Source organism: Lytechinus variegatus, chromosome 1 (genome assembly GCF_018143015.1).
Source record: "Lytechinus variegatus isolate NC3 chromosome 1, Lvar_3.0, whole genome shotgun sequence".
Lineage (NCBI taxonomy): Eukaryota > Metazoa > Echinodermata > Echinoidea > Temnopleuroida > Toxopneustidae > Lytechinus > Lytechinus variegatus.
Window position 1 is genome coordinate 61,544,044 of NC_054740.1, and position 26,269 is coordinate 61,570,312.

Here is a 26,269-nt window from a genome sequence, read left to right on the forward strand (position 1 = left end):
AGACCCTTCATACTGTCAAAATCTATGGAACACTGCACAATGTCAAAGCTAAAATTTGGCAAGAAGTTTGCTGAAAATCACCACTGATGTAAAAATCATGTGAATGCTTTACTGAATTGATACCATGGGATTCCTAGTACAGTACACGGTGCCATTTGTGAATTAAAGCTGTTTAACTTGAGCTAATCATTACATACTCTAAATTGGCAACATGATGAAAATGGCAAAGTCTCTGTTTAAACATGCAAATTGGAAATCGATCCTTTTTATCATTGATTTTGACTCATTTTAATCTTATATATTGTTTAATGATTGTTTTAATGATTGTTGCTGGTTTGAGGAGCAAAGGAAGGTTTATTTTTGAAATTGTGAAAGCTGTATACTTGTTTGAGAAATGTACACAAAATATCGCCAACTCATTCGTTATGTGTGTAACGAACTGGTGAGAAATTACTGGTCTTCCATTAATTTGATTTTTTTTCCGATTTCAGTTGCACAACACGACATTAGGTTATCCATGATGAATTGTTTTCATTAGGCCACAAAAATTGCACCAGACAAGTAGGTTTTGTGTTTATTTTTTTTTATTAAAATGGATGACTTGATCGATTGAAGATTAATAAAAAATCTGAATCAGGCCTAACTAAATTATCATAGATAATATTTTAATAATGATCTTGGGGTGAGTTGTTGTAGAATCTTACATGATAAGGAGAAAGGAGAATTTAGTCTTGTTTTTTTCACTTATTCTTAATGAGGTACAAGGTCAAAGTCTGTGCTATGTCTTTTAGTAGGAATTCCATCATGAAGGCACTAGACATGTATGTCTTTTCATAGTATTGTTTTGTCTATGGTGGAGTGAAAGCAAGAAAAGGCTGCTTTCAGGATTCCTAATCGAAAGACGTTCTGACTTTTGATAAGGCATCTAATGGGTCATAATCGTCTTTTAAATTTGGCAGAGCAAACCAAATCTCTATTGGACTACATTGTTGTTGTTTTTTTCGCACTGTTTTATTGATGATAAAAAGTTACAGAAAGTCCTAAGGGAGACCTGGGTCCCGTAACACAAAGCTTAGTGATTAATCGTGCGCTTGATTTTGACGATTGATTGCACATTGAAGTGCAATCAATCAAAGAAAAATGTTCTACGATCAGTGCTAATCTTTGTGTGACAGGCCTCTGCTCTTCTCACCTAGGGTGTGGCATGGATGTGTGGAATTCAAGAATGTATGTTGTGTGATGTTTACTTTATTTCTATGCAATTTACACTGTCTGCCATCAGTTTTTTCCAGTTGTCACAATCAACCGGCCCTGGCTGTCCCTCCCTGAGTTGTTGTGGCCATTTTGCCTAGGAATCGTTCTCAACATGAAATTACTAGACAGTTTTTCAGACAGTAAGAGGTTTCTAACATTGCCACAATACAGCTTTTTGTGGGCTTCGATCAACATTTTTAGATTTTTATGGTTTTAAGGTGATGATTTGTTGTTTGCAGGTAGGCCTGTGTCAGTGGACTGGTTTGATATGCCTGGAATAGATTATGAATCATTTTCTAGATTTTGTGTATATTTGCAAAATACATGTAATATAATGTAACTCTCGTAAACTTAATATTTTGCAATTGAAGAAATTATTATGTTGATGACTAATTATCTATCTATGCATTCTGTAGTGAGCATTTTCTAAATTAAGGGGAGCATAATTTGTAACTTTTTTTGTGACAGAAATCATGAGGGGGAACAAATTTATGTTTGCTATGTGACTTTTGCTTCACAATACAGAGAGATTTGTGATTAATCACTAAATGGAATAGGCCATCCAAGGTCTCTGTCAAAGGAGCTTAACCTTGGAATCTTACATGTATGTATGAAATGTCGCACAGATCATTTCATAGAATATTATGATCCTTAATATTATTTTGGACCTCTGTTTTAAGAGAGATACATTCAGAGAGTGCCCGCCCCCCTCGTTATTGTCATAAACCTCACTTTTTAGCCTCACAGTGTTTGTGTATTTGGTCCAAAAGTTGTGTGAATTTTTGGTACCATGATATTAGGCTTATGTCTGTATGGGCACATTTGATTCTGGAGGGGTTTTTTTTCTTGGAGAAGGAAAACCAAAAAACAGAAAATTACTAGTGGTTTATTTGATATGAGAATTAATGATGGTTTAATTAGGTAATTTGGGATGTAATTAATTTTTCTTTTTCCTAAAGTCGTATTTTTTCATAATACTTTTTCACTTGCACCATTATAAAAAATAAATTCAGTATATTCTATAAATAGCATAAACAGTAACATGGCAAACATAATAATAGTTTAGTTAGATTGTAATAATGATAATGAAATATTCAGTAAAATTATATTCTTTTATCTGCCATTAAAGACCCAGACAGGACCATAAAGTGGAATTGACAAATCATATACCTTTCAAAAGCCTCAGAACTACAAAATACAACAATTGCAAGGTTTATGCATTCTCACTGCTTGTCGGCTGAGTATTTTGCTTCAGGAAAGCTCCAATTATCAGGCTTCGAAAATGGACTTAATTAATTGTGATTTTCACCAGCATCAAATCTTGACACCATGTTGTGTTAGAAGCATTGTGATTTCATAGGTTTGTACACAGAAACACTGGGCGATTTGATTGCTTTTCAGATAACACATTTGATATTTCTTTTTCCACTGCTGTCCCATAGAGATATCATAAATATCTGTTAAAAACAATGAAACTTACAGCTTTTGTGTAGTTTTCACAGCGTTTTTTTTTTATTTTTGTCTTATTTGGCATAGCTCTATCTGCACTCAGATTATGTGTAACAGTTTTTCCTGACGCAGCAATTTAAGCCAAATAAAAGCTAAACAAAGAAAAAAAGTCAAACGATGCAGGTTCCATCCATTTGAGCACTGAATAAATGTCAGTGCTATTTTTCTCTGCAAATGAAAAAGAAATTTGATTTCCTAATCTCAAAATCAAGAAAGCCATCTTTTCTGCATTCCAACCTCTGTAATGAAAACCCTATTGACACATTATGACTTCACGTAATTCAGGCCGGTTAAATACAAAATTAGGCCCCGTAGTCGAAACCTGTTAATTTGGGTTTTCTTAAGCAAAGCTAGCTGGCAAGTGGTGAATATATTAATGCATTCTTTTGCTGTGCAACCTACAGAGTTTCTATTTTGTCAATATCACTTTTAGCTCCAGTCTAGGTCTTTAAAATCATACAAATTCTTCGTTTTTAACATTAATGTAATGCTCAGTAGAGCAATAAGAGGTACATGTACTTGAGAATTGGTTTGAATGAAATAAGTCATTGTATTTTGTTGAGATAAAAGTGTTTTGTTTTGTTTGCAGAATCAAGAACTAAGGCCACCTTTCTTTTAACAACTACATGTATTTTTTCTCTTTCTTTTTCCCTATCTCTCTCTACTTGAAAGTGTATTAGTGTTATCATATCAGCAGTAACAGTGGTAGTGAACTACTTCTAATCATTACTAACATTCCTTTGATAGATTAATGTTGGATCTTTAAATGTGAACCGAAAGACTGATATATTTAATACCGATGGATGTTTCATCACGCTGTTTGTAAATTGTGCATGACTATACAAACATCTTGAACATGTTCTTTGGTGCTATGTCTGCTGCATAGGGATACTGAGTATTTAAGTTGGCGCAAAAGACGGTCACCAACAGTTGTGCAAAAAGTCATTCATAACTTACGAACAGCTTAATGAAATGTGGACCAGGGGCCCATAACACAAAGCTTAGTAATGATCGTAGAACACTTTTCATCAATGGATATGATTGCATTTACTACGATGTACAATCATTTGTTAGATTGAAGCATACGATTAATCGATGACGTCTGTGTTACCAGACCCTGGTAAGTTTGCCTTCGACAATTACCATTAATGGCAAAGCTACAATGTATTGTACTTGTACCTTTTAAGGAAATGGGCCCATGAAAGTCGGGTGCTGGAATGTTCATTTTGCTGTTTGTACGTTACACACATCTTCAAGCATGACTGGTGACCTGCTCTTTGGTTCAAAGTCAAAGAATCCATTAGTTTCATACACATCAGTTAAAGTTGAAATCGGTTTGTTGTTCCTGTTAACATTCATCTATAAGCAAAGTTTATTATTAATCATAAAAAAAATTTGACCACTGCCCAATACCATAAAGCTTCCCGATTGGTTGTGGGGCTAATTTCTGCGATTGTTAGCATTGAGTATTTCATATGATCAATCAGAAATATCACCTTAATAATAGTAACAAATAATCGCTGAGCAGCTTTATGTTACGAAGCCTAGGGTTTTACGAAAATTCAGCCGTCCTGCTTGACAGACCAGAGAAATCTTATGTAATACAACAGGTACAAGTTATCCATAAATTCCTGTATAACTTGACAAAAAATGGCTTTATGAAACGCTCAAGTCCTTATTCGACAACAAATATCAACAATTCTACAATTTTATCAATGTACTGAACTTTGAGCCTCTAGAAAAAGGAAAGCATTTATCCCTTATCATTATAGTCTACATTTTCCCTGTATGAATGATTTGAACATGTGGCCAGTAAACAATTGCTCTTTACTTCTTATGCCAACATGTGTAATATATGTTATAATTATGTTGATTTATGCACATGTATGTAATTGTTCCATTATGTACTCCATTTATTATGATCATCTATGTCATCATGCACATGTGTTTGTAGATATCATATCCTGCATCACACAAGCTATCTACTGAAATTGGATTTTGTTCAAATTGTTTTTACTGTGATGAGCAAGGATTTTATTTCTTACAGTTGTACATAATCTATATAAGAATAAATCAAGCTATGATGATACGGAGCAAAATTGTATGAATGTTTTTGTTTTTTTGTAAAAAATGTGAGCCGTCTGATTTGCGTACTGATTAAAGGGGTATTCCAGGTTGAAAATAATGTGATTCAAACGGATGAAAGAAAAAGTTGTGATATTTAAAAAAAATTGCAAATACTTTGGAGAAACAGTTTTATGCATGCGTTCATGAATATCCAATGAGTAAATTGATGTCATATCCCCACTTGTTCTTTTTGCATTTTATTGTATAAAATTCAGATTATTCATATTTTGTCCTCCAAGAATTACAAAGGTTGGATTGATACTGTTGGAGATAGTTGTTCATTGCTGCAACTTAATGACAAGGGAAAGTCATACATAAATGTATGAAATAATTATGATTTCATGTAATAACATAGGAAAAGGGAAAGTAGGGACATGGCGTCATCATATCATCTAATGAATATTCATGATGTGCACACAACTTCGTGAAATCTTTGATGAAATCAGCATATTGCTTGGTGAATTTTACTTCATTTATTCAGAGATCATCATTTTCAGCCTGGAGTACCCCTTTAATTTAACAATTCATAAATTGGGTAAGAATCTGTGTATCTTTTAGTAGGTGTTTTAAAGATTGAAGAATCGTTTTTTGTCTCGTCTGTATAACAGAGCGAGAGTATAGGCGCCGCTTTTTCGATGACAGCGGCGACGGCGCGCCGTCGCAGCTGTCAACACGAAATCCAATCTTCAGTTTTTGAAATGTCATCATGAATGAAAAAGTATATGGACCTAATTAATTACTAAATATCATGCCCGAGTTTCAGGTCACAATGACCAAGGTCAAAGGTCATTTAGGGTCAATGGACTTAGACCCTGTTGGGGGAATCAACATCGAAATCTTAACCAAGGTTAAGTTTATGAAATTTCGTCATAACTTTAAAAGATAATGGATCTAGTTCATGAAACTTGACATAAGGGTAATGGTGTATCACTCAACATCTTGCCTGAGTTTCGGGTCACATGATCAAGGTCAACGGTCTTTCAGGGTCAACGAACTTTGGTCATGTTGGGGTAGTTGTTGAATTGCCATCATAACTTTAAAAGTTTATGGATCTAGTTAATGAAACTTGGGTATAAGAATAATCAAATATCTCTCTACATCCTGTGCGAGTGCATGACCATGGTCGAAGGTCCTTTAAGGTAAATGAACTTTGACCATGTTAGGGGTATTGTTGAATTGCCATTGAACAATCAATGCTCCCTGCAGAATTGAATGAATCACAGCCAGGACAAATAATGGAGTATTTAAAAAAAGATGACCCAGGGATACAAAAAGCATTTTTACATTTCATTTCAAAGACGAAACGTTTTAGTAAGGAGTGATGTACTATTATTATATTGTATTGTTTATAAGAAATATGAAAGGATATGCTTGTATAAGTCTTATGTGAAAAAAAATATATATATAATATGTATACACAATATAATATGTTCTGCACATTTAACTAACCAAGCCCACAAGTGTTTTCGCCTTTGTTGTTTAAAAGAAAAAAAAAATCAAATTATTAATGTTTAACCCATCTGTAAGCACATAGCGCCCCCTCGTCTATGCATGGGTGACCTAGCTATAGGCATTTTTTATGTCCGAAAAATCGGCACAATGTACCGGTATGAATGCATCTTTGAAAGGGCAGGGCAAGCGCAACTAGTTGGAACTGGGCTGAAGATAGCGGCTTGTGTTTTTTTGGTGCAGATTTGTTTATATCCTTTTCATATTAGAAGGATGCACAAGAAAATATTTCATGTATACATTATATTGGTAATAATATAAGAAGTGAGCTTTTATATATAGAGTCAATGGCGACAATAGTCAAATATGACTAATCGCCACTCAAACCAACATAAGAAGAAGAATTGTCGTGTACAGGATGAAGTTTTTAGTAATTTCTCAATTTGTTGTGATGACTTTCTTTGTTTCATCTTGTAAATCGATGATATAGATGTGAATTTATCCGATTGAGGGCGTATTGCTTTTATGTCTGGTCATGGGAAGCGTGTTGCTTTTCCATAGTTGCCGTTTATTTGTTTAAATTCGTAATACGAGCCCAATGGCGTGACTATTATTTTGTTATCTTCATGTTTATTAGCTATGTTATCATTTAATGAGTGTCAGGTGAAATATGGTTTTAAGTAATGAAATTAATGTGTCAAAGTCATTGGCGGCGGAAGCCAAAAAAATTAGGGGGGGGTGTTGCACCCACAAATGTAATAACGCCCACAAATGTAATAACACTTTACCCACAATTGTAATAATTTCACCCACAAATGTAATAATGCACTTTACCCACAAATGTAATAATTATTTTTGAAACAACCGGGTCTGGAAAAAAGACTTTGGATTTGTATTATTATTTTTTAAACAACCGGGTCTGGAATAAAGACTTTGGATTTGTATTATAATTTTATAAACAACCGGGTCTGGAATAAAGACTTTGGATTTATATTATAATTTTTGAAACAACCGGGTCTGGAAAAAAGACTTTGGATTTATATTATAATTTTTGACACAACCTGGTCTGGAAAAAAGACTTTGGACTTATATTATAATTTTTGAAACAACCGGGTCTGGAATAAAGACTTTGGATTTATATTATCACTTTTTAAACAACCGGGTCTGGAAAAAAGACTTTGGACTTATATTATAATTTTTGAAACAACCGGGTCTGGAATAAAGACTTTGGATTTATATTATAACTTTTTTAACAACCGGGTCTGGAAAAAAGACTTTGGACTTATATTATCATTTTTTAAACAACCGGGTTTGGATTAAAGACTTTGGACTTTTGTGCTATATGAACGCATTACTATAGGATTTTAGTTTAGAACGGATTTGCCAAAAATCCCTTCAAATTTATAACATTTGTGGGTAAAGTCATTATTACATTTGTGGGTAAAGTGTTATTACATTTGTGGGCGTTATTACATTTGTGGGTAAAGTGTTATTACATTTGTGGGCGTTATTACATTTGTGGGTAAAGTGTTATTACATTTGTGGGTGTAACAGAGGTCCACCTGAAATTTGAAACTTGAATTTGGCGCCTTCGGGCACGTGATGAATGCATTAAATTGTCATATGCCATGTAAACATAAAGGCCCGAATTCACGAAAAACCTAGCTCCTGGTTTTTGGTGGTTTAAACCCCCTCCTGGTTTAAACCCCGAGCTGGGTTTTTCATTTACGTTTCACGAAAGAGGTTTAAACCCCGAGGGGGTTTAAACCATGGACTAAAAAACCTAGGAGGGGGTTTAAACCCCCTCGGGGTTTAAACCTCCTTTGTGAATTCGGGCCAAAGAAGTAAACAGAAACGCATTTAAAGTCGTAGTTGATTTCATTGATTATGAAAGCTGTTTTACAATAAAGGGTGAATTTAGGTTACATTAATCAATACATGACATTTACAGTATACTAATTATACTTGATATGACCTTGAAGCATGTCGAGGACGTTCTTGGTTGTGGAATATTTAAAGTTGTGATGCAAGTCAACATTATTTGCCTGTTTTGAAAATCTGTAGACATTATTTAATATGATATGACATGTTGTAAATTCGGTTTATACATTTATTGTTTATTCTGCATAAAATTGCAGATTGAACCAGTCAAATTGTCTGCACACATCAACACACTGGACTCGGTCTGATTCTTGGGTTTTGTTTTATTGTTCGACGTATCACACGCCACAGCCATCATAACTGAACGGGTGATGGATCCTGTTCATAAAACAAGGTTGAAAGGGTAATCAAGTACCTCTTATTGTTTTGCATGAATCTTAGGTCACATGGTCAACATCAAAGGTTATTTAGGGTAAATGAATATAGTGTTTTAATAACATAATTATGAAAGGTGTTTCTTGTGAATAATTATTCAATAATCGTTTGTTTTCATAGCCAGCACTGCTGCTATATTGAATCGCGTAATGCGGCGAGACTTCCAGAGACGTTCCACTTGTTTAATGAGTGCGGTGATTCGGATGGGTTGATAATAGATTGCTATTTGTAGGAGAAGCATAGAAAATCACATGGTAAAAGACCATGCAGGCATTGCAGGGAAAATAGCATTAAAGGATTGTTTGAATAAGATATACCCTGAATAAATGGGCCTTGATAATGAAGATCTTGATGATGAAAACTATAAATAACATTTAAGTAATGTTAACTAAAACAAGTATTTTAATTCAATTTGTCATTCACTACCCGAGAACAGACTTAAAGTATCATTGTAAGTGTCATATTACAGTCGCTCAAAGCATAATTGCCCGTCGTATATTTAGATCAGCAGTGTGTTGAAGAAAGAGGAGGGAACGAAAGCACATTCTTGTGGAACTCCAAGTATACATAACAATCCAACCTTGGTGTATTTCTTTTAACATTCTGATATCAAAATTAAAATTCATTCGTATTTTGATATCTGTGTTTGTTTCTTTTGGGGTTTTTGTGCTTAAGGGGCGGATAGTAGAGACTTCTTATGGTTTTTGTGGTAGTCATCAAGAAACATTTTTGGACTAATTGCAATCGTTTCGCAAACGTATTGCCCCTCGCTTATGCAAGTCAGTCAGAAGTTTATATTCCAACGGCATGTCATGTACGTTTTTAGATGGGCCGACTTTCTCCACCCTCGCGCCAGGTCTACGTTGTTTGTCATAATAATGATTTAAGATTGACTCGCCTCCTGTCTGGTTGAACGGATAGAACCCGTAAAGTGAGATTTCCCGGCAGAATTGGGTGGCTGCGACATACGCAGCAAATCCAGATGATGGGATTCGCACTCCAAGTAACCTGTTATAGGCATGATTAAAAAAAATAAGAAAAAGAAAAAGCAGCAAAAGGGGTTGATGACGGGTAATGTCTGCCTGCGATGTATCTTTTAGGGAAAAGTGGGTGCGTACTTTCAGCACTATACCTTCAGATGAAGACGCAAAAAAGAGAGATTAAAATGGTGGGGGGGGGGGGTAACAAGGCGAAGTAAAGGGCAGAAAGGGAAGACAAAAAGACAAGATTTTCTTTTTAAAGCTTAGCCATTAACTGAGGAAGCTCCCCCGTCAAACATAAAAAAAAATCAAATGTGCGATTTCAACCTATTCTGCAAGTACAGACTCATATTTGACACTTAAACCAACAACAGGTCTAGAATGAAGACTAGACGCCCAAGGCTCTGTCTGTGAGCCAGCCATAGAACATACAGTGAAAGTATAACTTGAAAGATTTGTAAGCCTAAACCTCTTAGGTGGCAATTTGAAGATCATTCAAACGACTTTGAGAAATAAAGATCCCATGCTTTCCCTTGAACATGTTGAATTAACAATATTTGTGAGCAAAACTTGAAAGACGCCTAAAATAAATTATTATGAAAATCCGACGCGGGTCTCATTCTTGATCTTACCTTTTCGCTGCTTCCATGGGGAACCCTGGACTGTATGCGAACCTAAAATCCCATCCCTTCTTCACATGAATTAGACCCAACACTTCCTTTATTTTCTCAATAAAAGAACACGTTTTGAAGAACCAAAGGGTTCTGTTATGTTGCTTGAATATGTTCATTCCTTTCATCAGATCATTACATTTCTTGGATGGTTTTCTTCCACGTGATGATGGTATACATGATGTTAGCAATGACATCTGCTGATGATTCATTGTCATGACGTCAGTCTTGGAGCCGACGTCCTGTTGGAATCTCTCGCCAACGTCAGCCAAATTCAGTCGAATGACGTACTGCGCAGAATCGATGACGTCACCACACTTGCTGCCCAATAGAATGCCCGAGTTCCCGACGATTGCGCAGTTCTCTTGCCATGTCACACAATCAGAATGTTTTCGGGGTCGTTTTAATCGGCCGGTTGGAGTATTGTTTGGTTCGGATTCATTAGACTTTACTTGCTCCGATGTGTTTATCCGTAGGAATTGCATCACTTCACAGAGCGATAAATCAGAATGAATTCGTTTTCTGTGGAAATTATCGAAAAGGAGAGATTTGCGATAGCTACTGTAAAAAATATTTCAAAATGATTATATTTTACGGAAAAATTACGGAAAATTAAGGGTGACCATGGGCGGAAATCCCAGGGGGTCAGAGGGACACGTCCCCCTCCATTTTTTTTTTTGCAAGGTGGGGCACAATATTAATGTCTCCCACGCTATTTGTGGTCTTTTATGATGAAAAACAAATACATCATTCAAATTCGAAGTAACACATGTATCCTTGAATTCGAAAATGCATATTATATAAATATGTTTTGGTTAAGAACAAGGGTAAGGAAAAAAAATTCGCATCTAGCGATAGCAACTACAATGATGCCTGCCGATGTAGCGGCAGATTTGGTTCCACCGGCGGCTACGGTATCCGCCTGCAGGTATCGTTCTTTACTCGGAACCATTCAGTCGGTTTACCGTCGTTTGATTTTCTTATTATTTCTTTTCCTATTCAAATATATAAATAAAGAATGGTAGGTCCTGTATAATTCGAAGTAAATGGGTGCCGTGTGCATGCAGAGCGAGAAACGATGGTAAGAACGATATCTGCCGAAGAGAAATTGGTTTTGAAGCTACCTAAGTTGGAACACGATCCGCCGACTGATGAACCGTATCTTCCTAGTAGGGGATCCACCGCTACACCGCGGTGCACCGGAGCACAGTGGGCCAGGAGAGAGCAAAAGTGCGCCAAAACTGGTTTTTGATCATGAAACAAATTTTGTTTTTTCATGTTCTAAGCAAAGATAAGAAAATGTAGGATGTCTCCATACAATATTTCTCCATGAAATTGATTATTAGTTGCCCATTTTATTCAATATTACCGGAAAATGACCCTTTACGGCTCCCGCAAGTGAGATGACACGTTTTAGATATTTCACTGTTTCAACAAAATGGACTGCTTAATTTATTTCTAATTCACGGTATTTTTTGGTGAATGATTGTTTTAAGTGATCGAAAATTTTCAAGATAAAATGATAATCCCTTCAGTGGTATTTTTGGATGAAACCATTTGACAATGGGGTGTTTTAGCATTTTTTTTTCATGATCATTTCTTTTACAAATTGCTGCCGATTGCTGCGCTGTAAATACCATGACGGTCTTTTTTTATAGTTCATGCTTTACACTGATACCAAATTTAGCTGCATATACGTGCATTTCTGGAGATATGAGCAATTTCCAACCACATGTTCGCCGTATTTTTCACAAAAATCGTTCCAAGTTAGTGTCCCATTATGCGCGTGCCAAACGTTGCGGGTGACGCATTTAACAAACTCCCCGCCAAAGTATGCTAAAAGATCCTCTCACCAAAGACATAATGGTTGGTGATATAGCAGAGACTCTGATTCGGAATAAGTTTGTATACGTCGTTCTTGGTGAAATAGGTAGGCCTCGTAGGCCTTATTGTGATTAACCTACAGAGGACCCGGCCTCTATTATTTATCATTGGAATAATTATTTTAAAGATCTCACTGTCCACTTCTGGTATCAATCCATTTTAATTCATGTAGGTGTGTTTAATCATTGTACCAAGGGAATAAAAATACTCCTTTGCATTTTTTTACAATTTCACTTTGAATTTTAAAATTCCTGATTCATGGTAGGGCACCCTCTTTAAGCGATACTCATGTGACCAATTGTTCGTACCCCGAGCACAGACTTTTGGGACTTTTGTGGTTTGTTTGCTTGTTTGTGTGTTTGCTGTTTGCTAATATGCTTCATTATTGCTGAAATTTTTCTAAAACTAGTTTCTGAAAATTTGAAACTTATTGTAGAATTAGAAACATGTAATTTCTTCTTTGTTAACAGCCAATCCGAAAACAGTATTTTAACGACGTCATCAATATTTGAAAATACTTTTATTAAATTCTACGTGTGAAATTACTCTCATCTACCAAATTTAATCGTACAAATGTGTGAATAAAGGGTTTTGGCGCACTTTGGGTTCATTCTGGCCCACTGTGCGGCGCGCCAAAGCTATGAGTGGCATCCATCGTCACAGTACCGGTAAGTTAGCATCTACCTTAGATTGCTGTGCACGGTCAGAGCCGTGAGCAGTGTCTAGCACATTCAATTTTTTTGCTCATTATGTCACTGCCAAAAAGCACCCTCCCTCCTTGAAAAAAAATAAATCATTTTTTTCTTCCCAGAAAATCTGGCAAACATCCAAATAAACGATAGATAAATTATCAACTCCAATATTCGTTCTAGGGTGCATGTGGGGGGCATTGCCTTTTGAATGGTAAATACCTTGTTATCTTGTTCAAACAAGGCTCCATATTTTTTTACCTGACAGCAGTTGCCGAAGTATGCAGGAGATCGCTTTCGTCTGACTTAGAGTCATTTTGATTCCGTCTGATATGAAATGGCATTCTGGAGAATCAAGAACATATTATATAGTTTACTTTCAAGCACCAATAGGAAATATCAATTTGATGTCGTTATAAAATATTAATCTTTCACCATTCTACTTGACTACTAAGTCGCGAAAATAACTGGAGAATATGGAATATAACTGTAATTTTATTTCCGTTCCATGTATATGATATACGGAAAATAATGATAGTCCATGTTATTTCGCGGTATGTAAGCTATAATGCATTCAGTGTTTGCAAGCCGGATGTAATATACTATATTATATTTCGTGAACAGCAAAATTATAACGTTTCTAGTTTATAATTGTGTTTATTGAGTATTAAATATACCCTTTTAATGAAACAATGCTAACTCGATTTTGGTGCCAGGTGTTTAGTTCGCATGATTGCATATCTTATACGAGACATTTTAAAGGGATAGTCCGGACTAAGAATATTTATATTTAAAGGAGAATGAAACCTTTGGAACAAGATAGCTTGTGAGAAAACAGAAAAATCAAAGAAACAGATCAACGAAAGTTTGAGAAATATCGGACAAATAATGAGAAATTTACGAGCATTTGAATATTGCAATCACTAATGCCATGGAGATCCTCCTGTTGGCAATGCGACAAAGATGTGTGATGTCACATTTGAACAACTTTCCATTTAATGAACTATAAACTACCACCAAATGTCCCTTTTTGCTCTTTCTTGTGGTGATACAAACTTTTTACCCATGATGTATTCTTTAAAGATCTGTTTTACATGCCCTCCTATAAAAAGAATACATAATCTACTGATAGATATTATAAAAGAGGCCGTTTAAGTGAAATATAATATACTAAAGTAATAGGGAGAGTTGTTCACAAGTGACATCACACATATTTGTCGCATTGCCAATGTCAGGATCTCCATAGCATTAGTGATCGCAATATTCAAATGCTCATAGCTTTCTCATTATTTGTCGGATATTTTTCAAACTTTCGTTGATCTGTTTCTTTGATTTTTCTGTTTTCATACAAGCTATCTTGTTTTAAAGGCTTCATTCACCTTTGAATAAAAAAGAGTAAATTCACAGAGCAAAATGCTGAAAATTTGATCAAGATCGGATAACATATAACAAAGTTAATGAGTTTTAAATAATTGCATTATTGCATTAAAAAGTTCTAGCCATGTCTTTATGAATATTCATTAGATGGGGTGATGATGTCATATCCACACTTGTTCTTTTGTATTTTATTATATGAAATTAGGTTTATTAAGAATTTTTTTTCGACAAGAACTAAAAAAGTTAGATTGGCAACAGATTAAGTGCATTAGTTATTTATTGCTGCAACTTATTTCATCATAATAGAGACACATCATTTACACACGTATAAAAAACGAAGCAATTATGATTTCATGTAATAACATAGAAAAAAATGTGGGGATGTGACATCCTCAGCCCATCTAATGAATATTCATGACGACGTGCTATAACTGTTTTTACAAAATATTGCTAAACTTTGAAATTCAATAGCTCCATTATTTGTTATCCAATTTTGATCAATTTTTTAGCATTTTGCTTTGTTAACTTTACTCTATATATTTAGATATAAATATTCTCCGCTCGGACCATCCCTATAATAGCAGTGAAAAGGAAATGTGTAAGTTAAATGAATACATACATGGGTCGACAATAATTGTGTTAAAATTTCTGCACACGGCAAAAATACTGTTTTTAAAACCTTCGCTCCATATTCTCACTCGGCCGAAAATGTTTATTGAATTATTTGTTTGCTTATGTGTCAATTAATTCATGTATGTATTCATGTATTCATTCATGTACCTATTCATTTATTTATTTATTTAGATAGAGGTCGGCCATCCGGCATTCATGTTTACGTACGCACGTCATTGATATATATTTTCATTAAAAATTATTATTACTATGTCTAACTTCCGAGCTATCCATTGTTGCAACAAAACAATAATACTATGCTTTTTCAAAGAATGCGAAATTTGATTGCTTGGATAGTTGTAAGCTATTTCAGGAGAACCCACATAATCGTTTATGGTGAGTCCAATTAGAATGCATGTTCCCTCTACCCGAACCCCTCCCATGGAAAAAAAATCAAAGATGCCGAAACAATCCTGATGCACCTTCGCTTGATAGAACAAATTTTTGTATGTAAAAAAACTAAAATAAACCGCTCTATTTGGTTTATAAAAAACGGTATTAACAAACTGACCCCCCCCCATCACGCCTATCCATTCCCCGCAATAACTGCGGCAAATCTCTTATGTATTCATAATGTGAGAGATATACTTACTCTTTAGCTACGGGTGAGATGTTTATACTGGAATTCTTGAAGAGAACGATTCCAGAAATCACGACCAGTAAGAGAATATAAAACATAGCAGTCAGTGTTTTTGTTTTCTGATTCTGCTGTTTGGTAAAATTATTTCGCGATACCATCGTATTCGATCTGTGTAGCACCGAGCCCGACTTTCTTATGAATAACCTTTGTATTGCTACTTATACTGACGATCGAACAGTCGGGGCCCTGCGTGGGAACGGTTTTTTAATGGTGGCGGGGGGGGGGCGATGCTGTGCTGGAGGTTTTATTCAGATGGTTGCCGTCAGAAAAAACCCAAAATAATGGGTTCATACTCCCAAATCTTTTTTTCCTTTCTCTTTTTTTTTATTTTGCTCGTAAACCTGCATTCCAAGGGGTGCTGCCTTTGGTAAACAAAGAATAACATACGCAACACCGCCTGAAAAATCTTGGGTGGTGCTTCAGCACCAGCAGTCCCACCTCCCAGGGCCATGAGAACTGTGCATATACATGTACATGTATAATAGCGCCATCTATCTAGAAATAATCTATTCCGAGGCGCCTTGTGATTACTAATATATATATACATACATATATATATATATATATATATATATAAACATCATAATCACAACTTTCCATGACGTCATCATTATGATAATGAGCAAAAGTACAAATATCACATGATTTAATCATTATCATCATTGGCGTCATCATTATGATCATCGTCAAAATCATGGATAACAGTTATCAATTTAATGTGAAATCACTTTTAAATATAGTGATTTAACTTACAGCAAGTAATAAAATTGATTACAGCTTTGATAATACTTTGCTTATATATTATTATGACGTTTACTGTATTTTGTTATTTGTATAGGCCTGATGAAGGCCGTCGATATGACCGAAAGCTTGCCGGAATAAAACGAAACATTATTTAATTCGACCATGTTTGTGTTTGGTGCAGCATCTTATCAATATCAAAATGTGATTATACACAACGCCTCGGCCTCGACATCCTCCCTTCCTCTTAAAGTCATGAAGAAGACGAGATAAATAATGGAAAAATTGGTAATAATGGAGAGTGAACCTGTATTTGCTACGTCCCGCAACCTCAACGTCGTTGTCATCACCATCACCATCATCACCATCATCATCATCATCACCATCACCATCATCATCATCATCATCATCATCATTATCATCATCATCATCATCATCACCATCATCACCATCACCACCATCATCATCATCATCATCATCATCATCATCGTCATTATCGTCATCATCATCATCATTTATGAGGGGCAGTGGTGCCATGTTTGATTGTGTAACATCGTAGGTAACATAATATAATCAAACATGACACCACAGCCCCACACGCTTATAAAGATCATTGAGAACTACTCCAATTTCTGCAATTCAGATGTAAATCAACTTGGCCTCCATTACCCGTCCTGATAAAGATTTTTAATAATATCGAAAGCTAGACTACTAATACAGATGAGTGATACTTGTTAAATTGAGTTAATTACTTAAGGGCTTCGGGATTGTTGAAATGTTATCCCCTTTTGTTAGCCAGAATGTTCACTGTTATCAATATTTTCATCGATCAACAACCTCCTTTTTTTTGTGAAGTACCCCCCCCCCCTATAGTTTGCTGATGCAGTGTTTTGTTTCGCCTAAGCTTATTGGTGGTGTTGATTTTTTCCTCCCATTAGTTAATGTTGATTAAAATAGTATTTAATTATAGAAAACTGAATTAAAAAGGGAAAAAAGTACATCAGAAATGAAACATTTGTTTAATCCTTCTTCACATACAGTGTGTGGCAAAAAATAGTCACTCATGACTTATTGCCAAATAAACACAAGGAAAGGAATGGATCGAATGAAAATTTCTCCTTAGGAAACAGAACAGTTCCCGCACGGCAGAGTCTCGAGACACCTGTTATTCTCACATTGCCTAAAATTACATAAAATTGGTATATTGGGTAATGGATTAACCTTGAAAAATTCCTGTAATAAAGCTGTTTTCCCTTTTGTTAAAGAAGACATGTTCTGTTAAATTGCAGATCATCTTTTGATATAACATTTTACAGCATTATTGTTATTATATATATATATTTTTTTGGGGGGGTCTATAAAATCTTGGTTTTTTAACAGTGTAAATGGCGCTTTCATTCTAAACACAAAACACAAAGTAAATCGAAAAGAAGGTAAATTTATTGATACTCGAAATTCCCTCTTATCGGAGTGTAATTTCATCGCGGGCGTTTCCTACTTTTCTGAAGCAATCCCGGAAATAAAGACGTAATCATATTCCATTATTTTTTCGCAAAGCTCACGCGCCATTTCCTAGTAAATAAGCCGGATATGTTTTACCGATGACTCAGATCTAAATCGAGTGTAATCACAGTCACATCGGCTCGAAACCGACTCCAGACCGATCAAAGATATTACGTTATTTCCAATGATATACCATCGGTCGGTTTGGAGTCGGTTTCGGTTACAGTCACACCAACGAAACCGACTCCAGACCGATCAAAGATATTACGTTATTTCCAATGATATCATCAGTCGGTTTGGAATCGGTTTCGTGGGTGTAGCATATATTATATAGAAACAACTGATATTCCCCATTGTTAACAATCATTTTACACGCTTTGCCATGAACCGGCAGTTATTAATCAGATTTTGTTGTTATAAGAGTGGGTATGCAGTTGTAATATCCTATACATAAACCTACCTGTAACAGTTTGAGAAGTATACTATACTTAACGGGGTACACTCCGGGTTGAAAATATTTATATCTCAGTAAATAGTGCGAAATTTCCAGAGCAAAATGCTTGAAATTTCTATCAAAATATGATAATAAATAACAAAGTTAATGAATTTTAAAGTCTAGCGATATTTTGTGAAATCATTAATGTCGTGATGTCACATCCCCACTTTCCTTATGTTATTACATGAAATCATAATTGTTTTATTTTTCACTTATATACATGTGTGAATGATCTGTATACGATGAAATAAGTTGCAGCAATGAATATCTAATGCATTAAATCAGCTGTCAATCCATTTTCCCCCAATAGTTTGCGCATTGAATATTCATGAAGACATACCAAGAAACCTGTTTCACCGGGATAATGCAAATCTTTGCAATGCCATAAATTCCTTGTCCGATTTTGATCAAATTTTCCAGCGTTTTGTATGTTTGATGTTTCTTAATCTATTCAAATCATATTATCTTCAGCCTGGAGTACCCATTTAAAAAGTTTTAAAGCTTCTGTCAAACTTAACATTATTTTTGACAGGTTTTCATCTCCTCATGTGGACTTTCTCAAGCCAAGTGATCAGTTACACACAAGGGTCACAAATAATGCTTTTTGAGATCTGTAACTCTCTTGATCACTACACCATAATAGCAATGACTATGAATAATCATGACTCTTTTGTTAATGTCATTTTCTTTTACTCAAGATTTCCATGTTGTACTATAAATGCTGATGAAAAAGATGTTATCCAAAAATCTGTGTATTTACATTCATTTATTATTATAACACTTGAATTTAATTGTACGAAAATGACGAATGTGTAAAATTGCACAGTAATTCCGTCACATTTCTTTTCCAGAAGTGATACTTTCAAAGTCAGTTGTTATTTTGGGCAGGATCTCATCCGATATTGTGACCTGTATTAAGGGCGTGTTTTGCTACAATTGAAGGGGAAAGGGACGGGTCTAATATTCAGGGAGTTGGGACCTTGGATAGTTCATTCATTCCGAAGTTTCGTAATTCCGAAACACGTAAATTGCATATACCTCGATGTTAGTTAAAGTGATTGGTTAACATTGGTTTGACTTTTAAAAGATTCTGAGCTAGAAGGTCACAATTGTCACATGTGTCTGTGATATGTTACAAAAATGAAGCTCAGAAAAAATTGTGTTCGAAAATAATTATTTAGTGCTTCAAAAATTGAAATATAAAGTGACCGGAAACACCATCTTAATTTCATCCCATACACTTATGTGTACTATTTAGGCGTCTATAAGACACCTATTTACAAAATCGTGGTTTGCCTTGTAGTTTTAGCTTTTCATTCTCAATACTGGTTATTTTCAGGGTTTATTAGTTCTAATACATGCACTTGTACACATGTTCCATCTTGGTTTGAGAATTTTTTAAATCGGCTGCTCACAAAGTTAAACAATACCTTTAATCCGAAAACGTAAAGGGTTCGTTTTTCCCAACATTTATGGCGTTATTCCGAAGGTTCGATAATCCGAAAACAAAATAAGGTTCGATGTTCCGAAGGTTCGTTAATCCGAAAACGAAATAAGATTCGTTGTTCCGAAGGTTCCTTAATCATTTCGTTTTCGGACTATCGAACCTGCGGAATTACGAACCTCATTGCGTTTTAGGATTAACGAACCTTCGGAATTACGAACCTCATTTCGTTTTCGAACTAACGAACCTTCGGAATTAGGAATGTATATGCGTAGTCGATTTGCGTAATATGATACTGATAAAATTGACTCTGCGAATATATAGGAAACATACCACGAATTAAAGGATAATTCGTAAACAGAGAGGAACATGCAAAACAATGTTTGCAATAAATTGCTTAAAAAAATATATGGAATTGCATTTTTTTACGGATTTACTAAAAAGGGTTCATGAATAAGTAAGTAAACAAACATATAATGGAGGAATTAAGCATGAAATATGGAATGTTTTGTAAAATCATGTAAAATACAAGCACAATTTTAGAAATTTACTTTGTATGATCATCATCGTCGGCATCATCATTCACTATGATAATAGCCGTCAGTATAGACATGGTCGAGTGATTTATCAAAGATGTAATATTCAAATCGTTTGAATAGAATTATACATGACTACTGGTCTTTGCACAAAAAACAACAATTTCAGTAAACTCTCTCTCTCTTTTGCATTTCATATTCCTATCTCACAAACATCATTGTTTTCATGCATGATTGTCATGACATCGAATGATATTTTGGGTTTTATGAGAGAATGATTACTGTATAAATAAAAACAAATGTATATAGGTCCAGGGTGCAATATACCCCCAATCTCTCCCCTCCCTCTCTCTCTCTCCCCCTCTCCTTCTCCCACCCCCTCTCTCTCCCCCTTGCATTTCAAATTCCTCTCTCGCAAACACCATTCTTTTCATGCATGAGTGTCATGACATCAAAGAATATTTTGGTTTTATTGAATCATGAGAGGAGATAATTTATGTGCAAATAAAAATGCAGGGGTTCGTATGGAGAAAAAAGAATGGAAGAGGTTGGTTTCAAAAAGTGTAAGCTCATACTTTTAGGATTTTTTTTTTTTTTTGGGGGGAGTGGTCGCATATTTATACACGTAGGACACATGGATCAATATACCCTCACCCCCCCCCATGTCTCACTTTCTCTTTCTCTCATTTCGCTCTTCCATTCCCTCTCTCTCTCGTCAACATCTCTCTTCCTCCCCGTACACCTAACTTTCTTTATACTCCTTTATTTTATGTCCGGTTTCTCTTCTCAAAATTACTAGTATATACATCTATATAGCTTCATATTCCCCCTTTACAATAATTACCCTTGATAATTTTCTTTTATTGGTGACGGAATTAATGGGGTTCCTGTATCAATGGGAGTAGAATTTTGCGGCGCACATTATAAAGGGTATCATTCGATTAAACAATCGTGGGTTGACCCCGCCCGCGGATCGCTGTTCACGGATGAGCTTTTCCCATTGTGCATTTATGACCATTTTACGTCGAAATTCAGAGAAGAGTCTGTTACAGCATACCGGGTAAATATCATTCACAAATGAATGCAGTTTTTCACAAATAAACGCGGAATTGTTTGTCGCCTCACTTGTGTGTATTATGTCTGCATTGGTTAGTATATCAGTACATGACTGATACAAGGAAAGAGGAATTTGGAGCCATTCGTCAAAGGAATTGAATCATAGGCTATTTGTTTTCAGTTCGAGGTTCTAAAGCGATAGGCCTATGCTACTGGCCTATAATAAGTGGTGAGAGAGCGAAAATGTATGATCGTTCCGACATGGATTTAAATTAAACTTTTTCGATTCGTGCTGAAATGATATACCCGGTTCGCCCCATTGGAATCGTCTGCTGTATCTTCAGTTACCCAGCGTTTACCCATCGTTTACCGTCAAGTACTGCATGTGATCTAAAGCCACTTTGTTTGTAAGTATACTATTGCCCGCAAAAAGCGGTATATATTTTTAATATATATATATCGGCCTGTATCGATTTTATTATGCATTTGGTAGTACAAAACGCATCTCAGTTACATAATAACCATCAATATGAATAACAGATTACAAAAATAAAAGAAAAATACAGTATCTATGATCGAATGCGATTATTCTGCCTTTAAAGTAAATTTACTTGCTACTAGGCCTATATGTTTCCATGGTAATTGTAATGCCGAGTATAACATACTAATATTCAATGAACGTTGAATTAATTGTCTGCCTTGCTAAATTGGGTGGTAGTATTGATCCAATTAATATTGAATTTTGCCGCTCAGGCGAAATTCAGCAAGTCGTTTTAGAAAATCGATCCTCGGGTGTATATACACGGAGGTTTGGGAGCATTATGTTTATACATTGCACAATGCAGCTATAGGCTTGTGGATGGCGAATTCGATGGCGACTATAACAAGCGAGCTAGTGCATGTTTTCGAGGAAACTACTGATGTCGTGAGTATGAAACTTCTCCGACTGTATTATTTTTTTATAAACTATGTACACCTAGAATATTGGAATAATTTCATTATTTCAGCATTGTTTTTCACGGGGTATCTTAGCCTTCTATGTATTTTTTTTAAATCTTTTTTTTGCATGCCTGTTATCCCATTGCGGGTTGAATAAATGAATGAATTGAATTGAATGGTTCGAACATGAATAAGTGGTCTGCTATGCACAATCAATCCTTGGACATGTTAGAGAGAGGTTGTTTGTTTTCATGCCAGTTTCTTGCATTGAAATCGTCTCGCCATCTTTTGTCAGTAAACACAAATATGATTATATGCAAGTTCTCCCCTCGATCCCCACACTTTCATAAATTAGGAATTCGTTCCGCCGCGGCCCCTGTAAATCCAAATTCAGCCAAGATTTGTATAAGTCAACACAGCAAAAACTGTGGTGTTAACCGGTGTACATAGATGACACACCAGTTACTTTACACCGGTGTTAAATTGGTGGTGTTAGTTTTACACCTATAGGTGTTATTACAACACATATGGTTGTTACATTTACACTCTTTGGTGTTATGTTCAATCTCTAGGGTGTTATTTTAACACCCGTCAGGGTGTGGTCCTCTATTAACACCAATTGGTGTCAGTTTTAACACCACAGTTTTTACAGTGAATGGCGTACAACCTTTTTGGGGTTGTCAGTGCCTTGCGAACAAAATCAAGTTTCTCATTTCCATGGTTTTATCGCATCGTAGTCTCTTTGGTATACCAGTGTCTCATGATCGGGCTTATTGTATATACATGTATATGGCCTGTTCATGTGAAAATCATGTAGTTTATATACACACACTTGTTTTTTGCACTGCGAGAGTTGAAATGTCAATAACTCCATTTAAACGAGTTTTGTTTACACTTGGAAAATACAAACATTGATCTTATTCTAGGCATACACCTACTATTGTTGCCACTCTCCTCAATTTCTTTTCATGATCAAGTATAGGCCTATATAGAGTTATACAGTTCGTCACAAACTTGAGACAATTCCAGTGACATAACAATCCCTAACGATAAGGATTATTGTTTGTCTGTTTTTTTTCTTTTAATGTCGATCTGTGTAGAATAATGGGCCTACTCATGCAGTATTCCCTCATTTATCAGGCATGCGACAGAGAAAAGGTCAGTTTGAGGTGTCATCATCGATTGAATCATTGAACCAGTTCAGGCATTTCCAGTAATAGACCTACTGACAAATAGTTTAAGGTGTTTTTTTTCTCGGGCATTTCAGACTCTAAATGCATTTTACAGGCTGTTCGCTTCACCCGCTCGCAGCTTTGAGCAACTTGCCCCATACGCCATGCCTGCCCCCTCAGATTTTTTCGCCACATTCCGCTCCCAAGAGCCCCTACTCCCCCTACAAAAACAGCACTTGCTGATAAGGTGCTCCATCCAACGAGAGAGATAAATAAATACAAATATATAGATATCGCATTAAATAACATAATCAAGTATTCATAATTATGTAAACTAAACATCCCTATAAATGTATATGTCATTCTATTTATGATGATGTTTTAATGATGTGTAGGAATTCTTTTTGGTTCAACTGATGTAAACATATACTGTATGTACATTATATTATTCAATACTTCTCCGAAATTATTGAAAGCAATCTAAACACTAAATGATGGTTGGTCACAAAACTTGCATCAATCTCCCTTGTGCAACAGATGGCAGCCACTCTAGCCAGCCAGAGAAGAGAAAATACACCAAACTGCAACTCTGTACCGTACTTTACACGACCCGCCAGCCATACCAAACAAATATCGAAAACAGAATCATTCTGTATGTGCTGAATGTATGAACCAATAACCCGAATCAGGTTGGCTTTTTGTGTATGGTGGGGGGTAGTGGCGTAACTACGGGGGGCATGGGGGGCACGTGCCCCCCCCCCAATCGGCCGGCAAAAAAAAAAACGGGAGAAAAGGGAGAAAAAGAGGGAGAAGAAAGAAACGTAGTGGGAAAGAAGAATTCATTGTACATTATAATGTTATATTATATTATATATGTTGTGTTATATTACATAAGAATTATTTTTTTCATAACTTTATGAAACATAATGTGCTCAGGGCCTATTTGTTCATTATTCCTGGTACTATCATTGTCTGTTTAACGAGATATACATGTACAATCATGTTGTACCAAAACGTCCTGTTTTCAAGTCAATATGCACGAAATATATATCATCGCTTTTCGAGTTATTATTGTTTTATGTAGTGACATATGCTTCTTTTCATGACTACTTAAAGTGATAGCCCCATTTTAAGGTCTGCATATAAAAAAAATTCCTGGTCGTGCTTACGTTCGAATTAGTGGATTGATGAGATATGTCTGCTCTTCATGAATTCCTGAAATCGGTCCTTAAAATGTCTCTTTTTTAATGTAAATATCAAAAATTTTCAGCTCGCGCTTCGCGCTCGCATCATTTGTTTCCTACAAACAAGCCTTGGAATGCCCCTCTTCAGATCTGAATTTCCTATATTTTCAGCTCGCACTTTGCGTTACTGAGATGCGTATGATAGTCATGATATGACTACAAAAAGCTCATGTGTTTGAATGTGATTCTAACAAAATCAGCAATCGCTTGGCACTCGCATTAGATGACTATGGTGAAATATGCATACTCTTAATGGATTCAAAAAAAGAAATAGTCCTTAAAATGTCCCTGTTTGGGGTCAATATATACAAAATTTTCAGCTCGCGCTTCGCGCTCGGATCATTTTGTACGTGAAATACGTATGGTCTTCGTAAATTCCTACAAACGAGCCTTAAAATGCTTCTCTTCAGGTCTGAATTTCCTAAATTTTTAGCTCGCGCTTCGCGCTCGCAACATTTGATTAGTGAGATGCGTATTTTAATCATGATTACAATGACTACAAAAGGTGCTTCATGTTTTCTAACAAAATCAGCAAGCGCTTGGCACTCAAATTAGATGAGTATGGTGAGATATGTATTATCTTATTTGATTTTTAAAAATAGTCCTTAAACTGTCTCTGATTGGGGTCAATAAATACAAAAATTTCAGCTCGCGCTTCGCGCTCGCATTGTTTGTTTAGCGAGACAGATACGTATTTTTATTTTTTAATTGCTTATTATGACCCTTTTTAGGTATGAATATCAAAAAATTTCAGCTCGCGCTTCGCACTCGCATCATTTGATCAGTGAGATACATTACATATCCGTTTAATGGCACAGTCCTTAAAATGTCTCTATATAAGGTCAATAGGCCTATACCTGGTAATTGAGCGCGCTTTGCACGCTCACTGAGCTACTCAAAATTTTTGCTGGTGCCCCCCCAATGCCGTGACCCACGGTACGCCACTGGTGGGGGGGGGGTGCTTATGCAATCGTTGCCTCTAAATCATTATTCACTACAAAAAGCAAGATTCATCTTTCCCTCCAAACACAAATCGGTTAGAATGAATCATGTTTAGTGGATTTGTGTGAAACGTCCAATATTCACAGAAAGTCGTTGAATAAAATGTCGATATTCTAGCTCTACAAAAAAATATATAGACGTCTTACTGGCAAAGGCTGCTGTATAGGAACCTGGGGAGCGTTTCATGAAAGGACTCGTCAGACGTTTTATCCGACAAGTACTGTTTTATCCGACAGTTACCATAGTAACAGTGCCTCTCAGCAAATCATAATCAGGGAAAGTCGTCAGCGCTGACAACTTGTCGTACGACAATGTTGATGAAACGCTCCCCAGGTCTCCTTTTTTAGAGCAGGCATGGACCCGATCTGGTGCAGATAAAAAGCGGGACCCACCCTACCTTTTTTTTTTGGATTTTTAGCTCAAGCCGAGCCGCACTTAGTTTTAATTTTGGGAAAATAGCCCTACTGTTTTTGTTTATTCCAAATGTGTCTGAAGCACCAAAATCTTTATTTTCTGAATGAAAGAAGGAAAACGGACCTAAAAAAAAATCCCTGCAGTGATTGACATG

At 35.8% G+C, this 26,269-nt stretch overlaps 1 protein-coding gene across 1 annotated transcript; it reads right to left on the reverse strand.

Moving 5' to 3' along the window:
- Positions 1-8,449: 8,449 nt before the first annotated feature.
- Positions 8,450-10,791, reverse strand: LOC121431360 (alpha-2,8-sialyltransferase 8B-like). Its single transcript, XM_041628903.1, has 3 exons — positions 10,268-10,791; positions 9,554-9,663; positions 8,450-8,598 (listed from the first exon to the last, which is right to left on the reverse strand). Exons 1-3 carry the CDS (start codon positions 10,789-10,791, stop codon positions 8,450-8,452), a joined length of 783 nt encoding a protein of 260 aa, XP_041484837.1.
- Positions 10,792-26,269: the final 15,478 nt, after the last annotated feature.

Coding starts and splice junctions, on each gene's coding strand:
- LOC121431360 (XM_041628903.1), bottom strand. CDS start 10,791: ATGCAATTCCTACGGATAAACACATCGGAGCAAGTAAAGTCTAATGAA. Junction 9,664..10,267: donor CCCATGGAAGCAGCGAAAAG/GTAAGATCAAGA, acceptor TGCCTATAACAG/GTTACTTGGAGTGCGAATCC. Junction 8,599..9,553: donor TCCGTTCAACCAGACAGGAG/GCGAGTCAATCT, acceptor TTTTATGAACAG/GATCCATCACCCGTTCAGTT.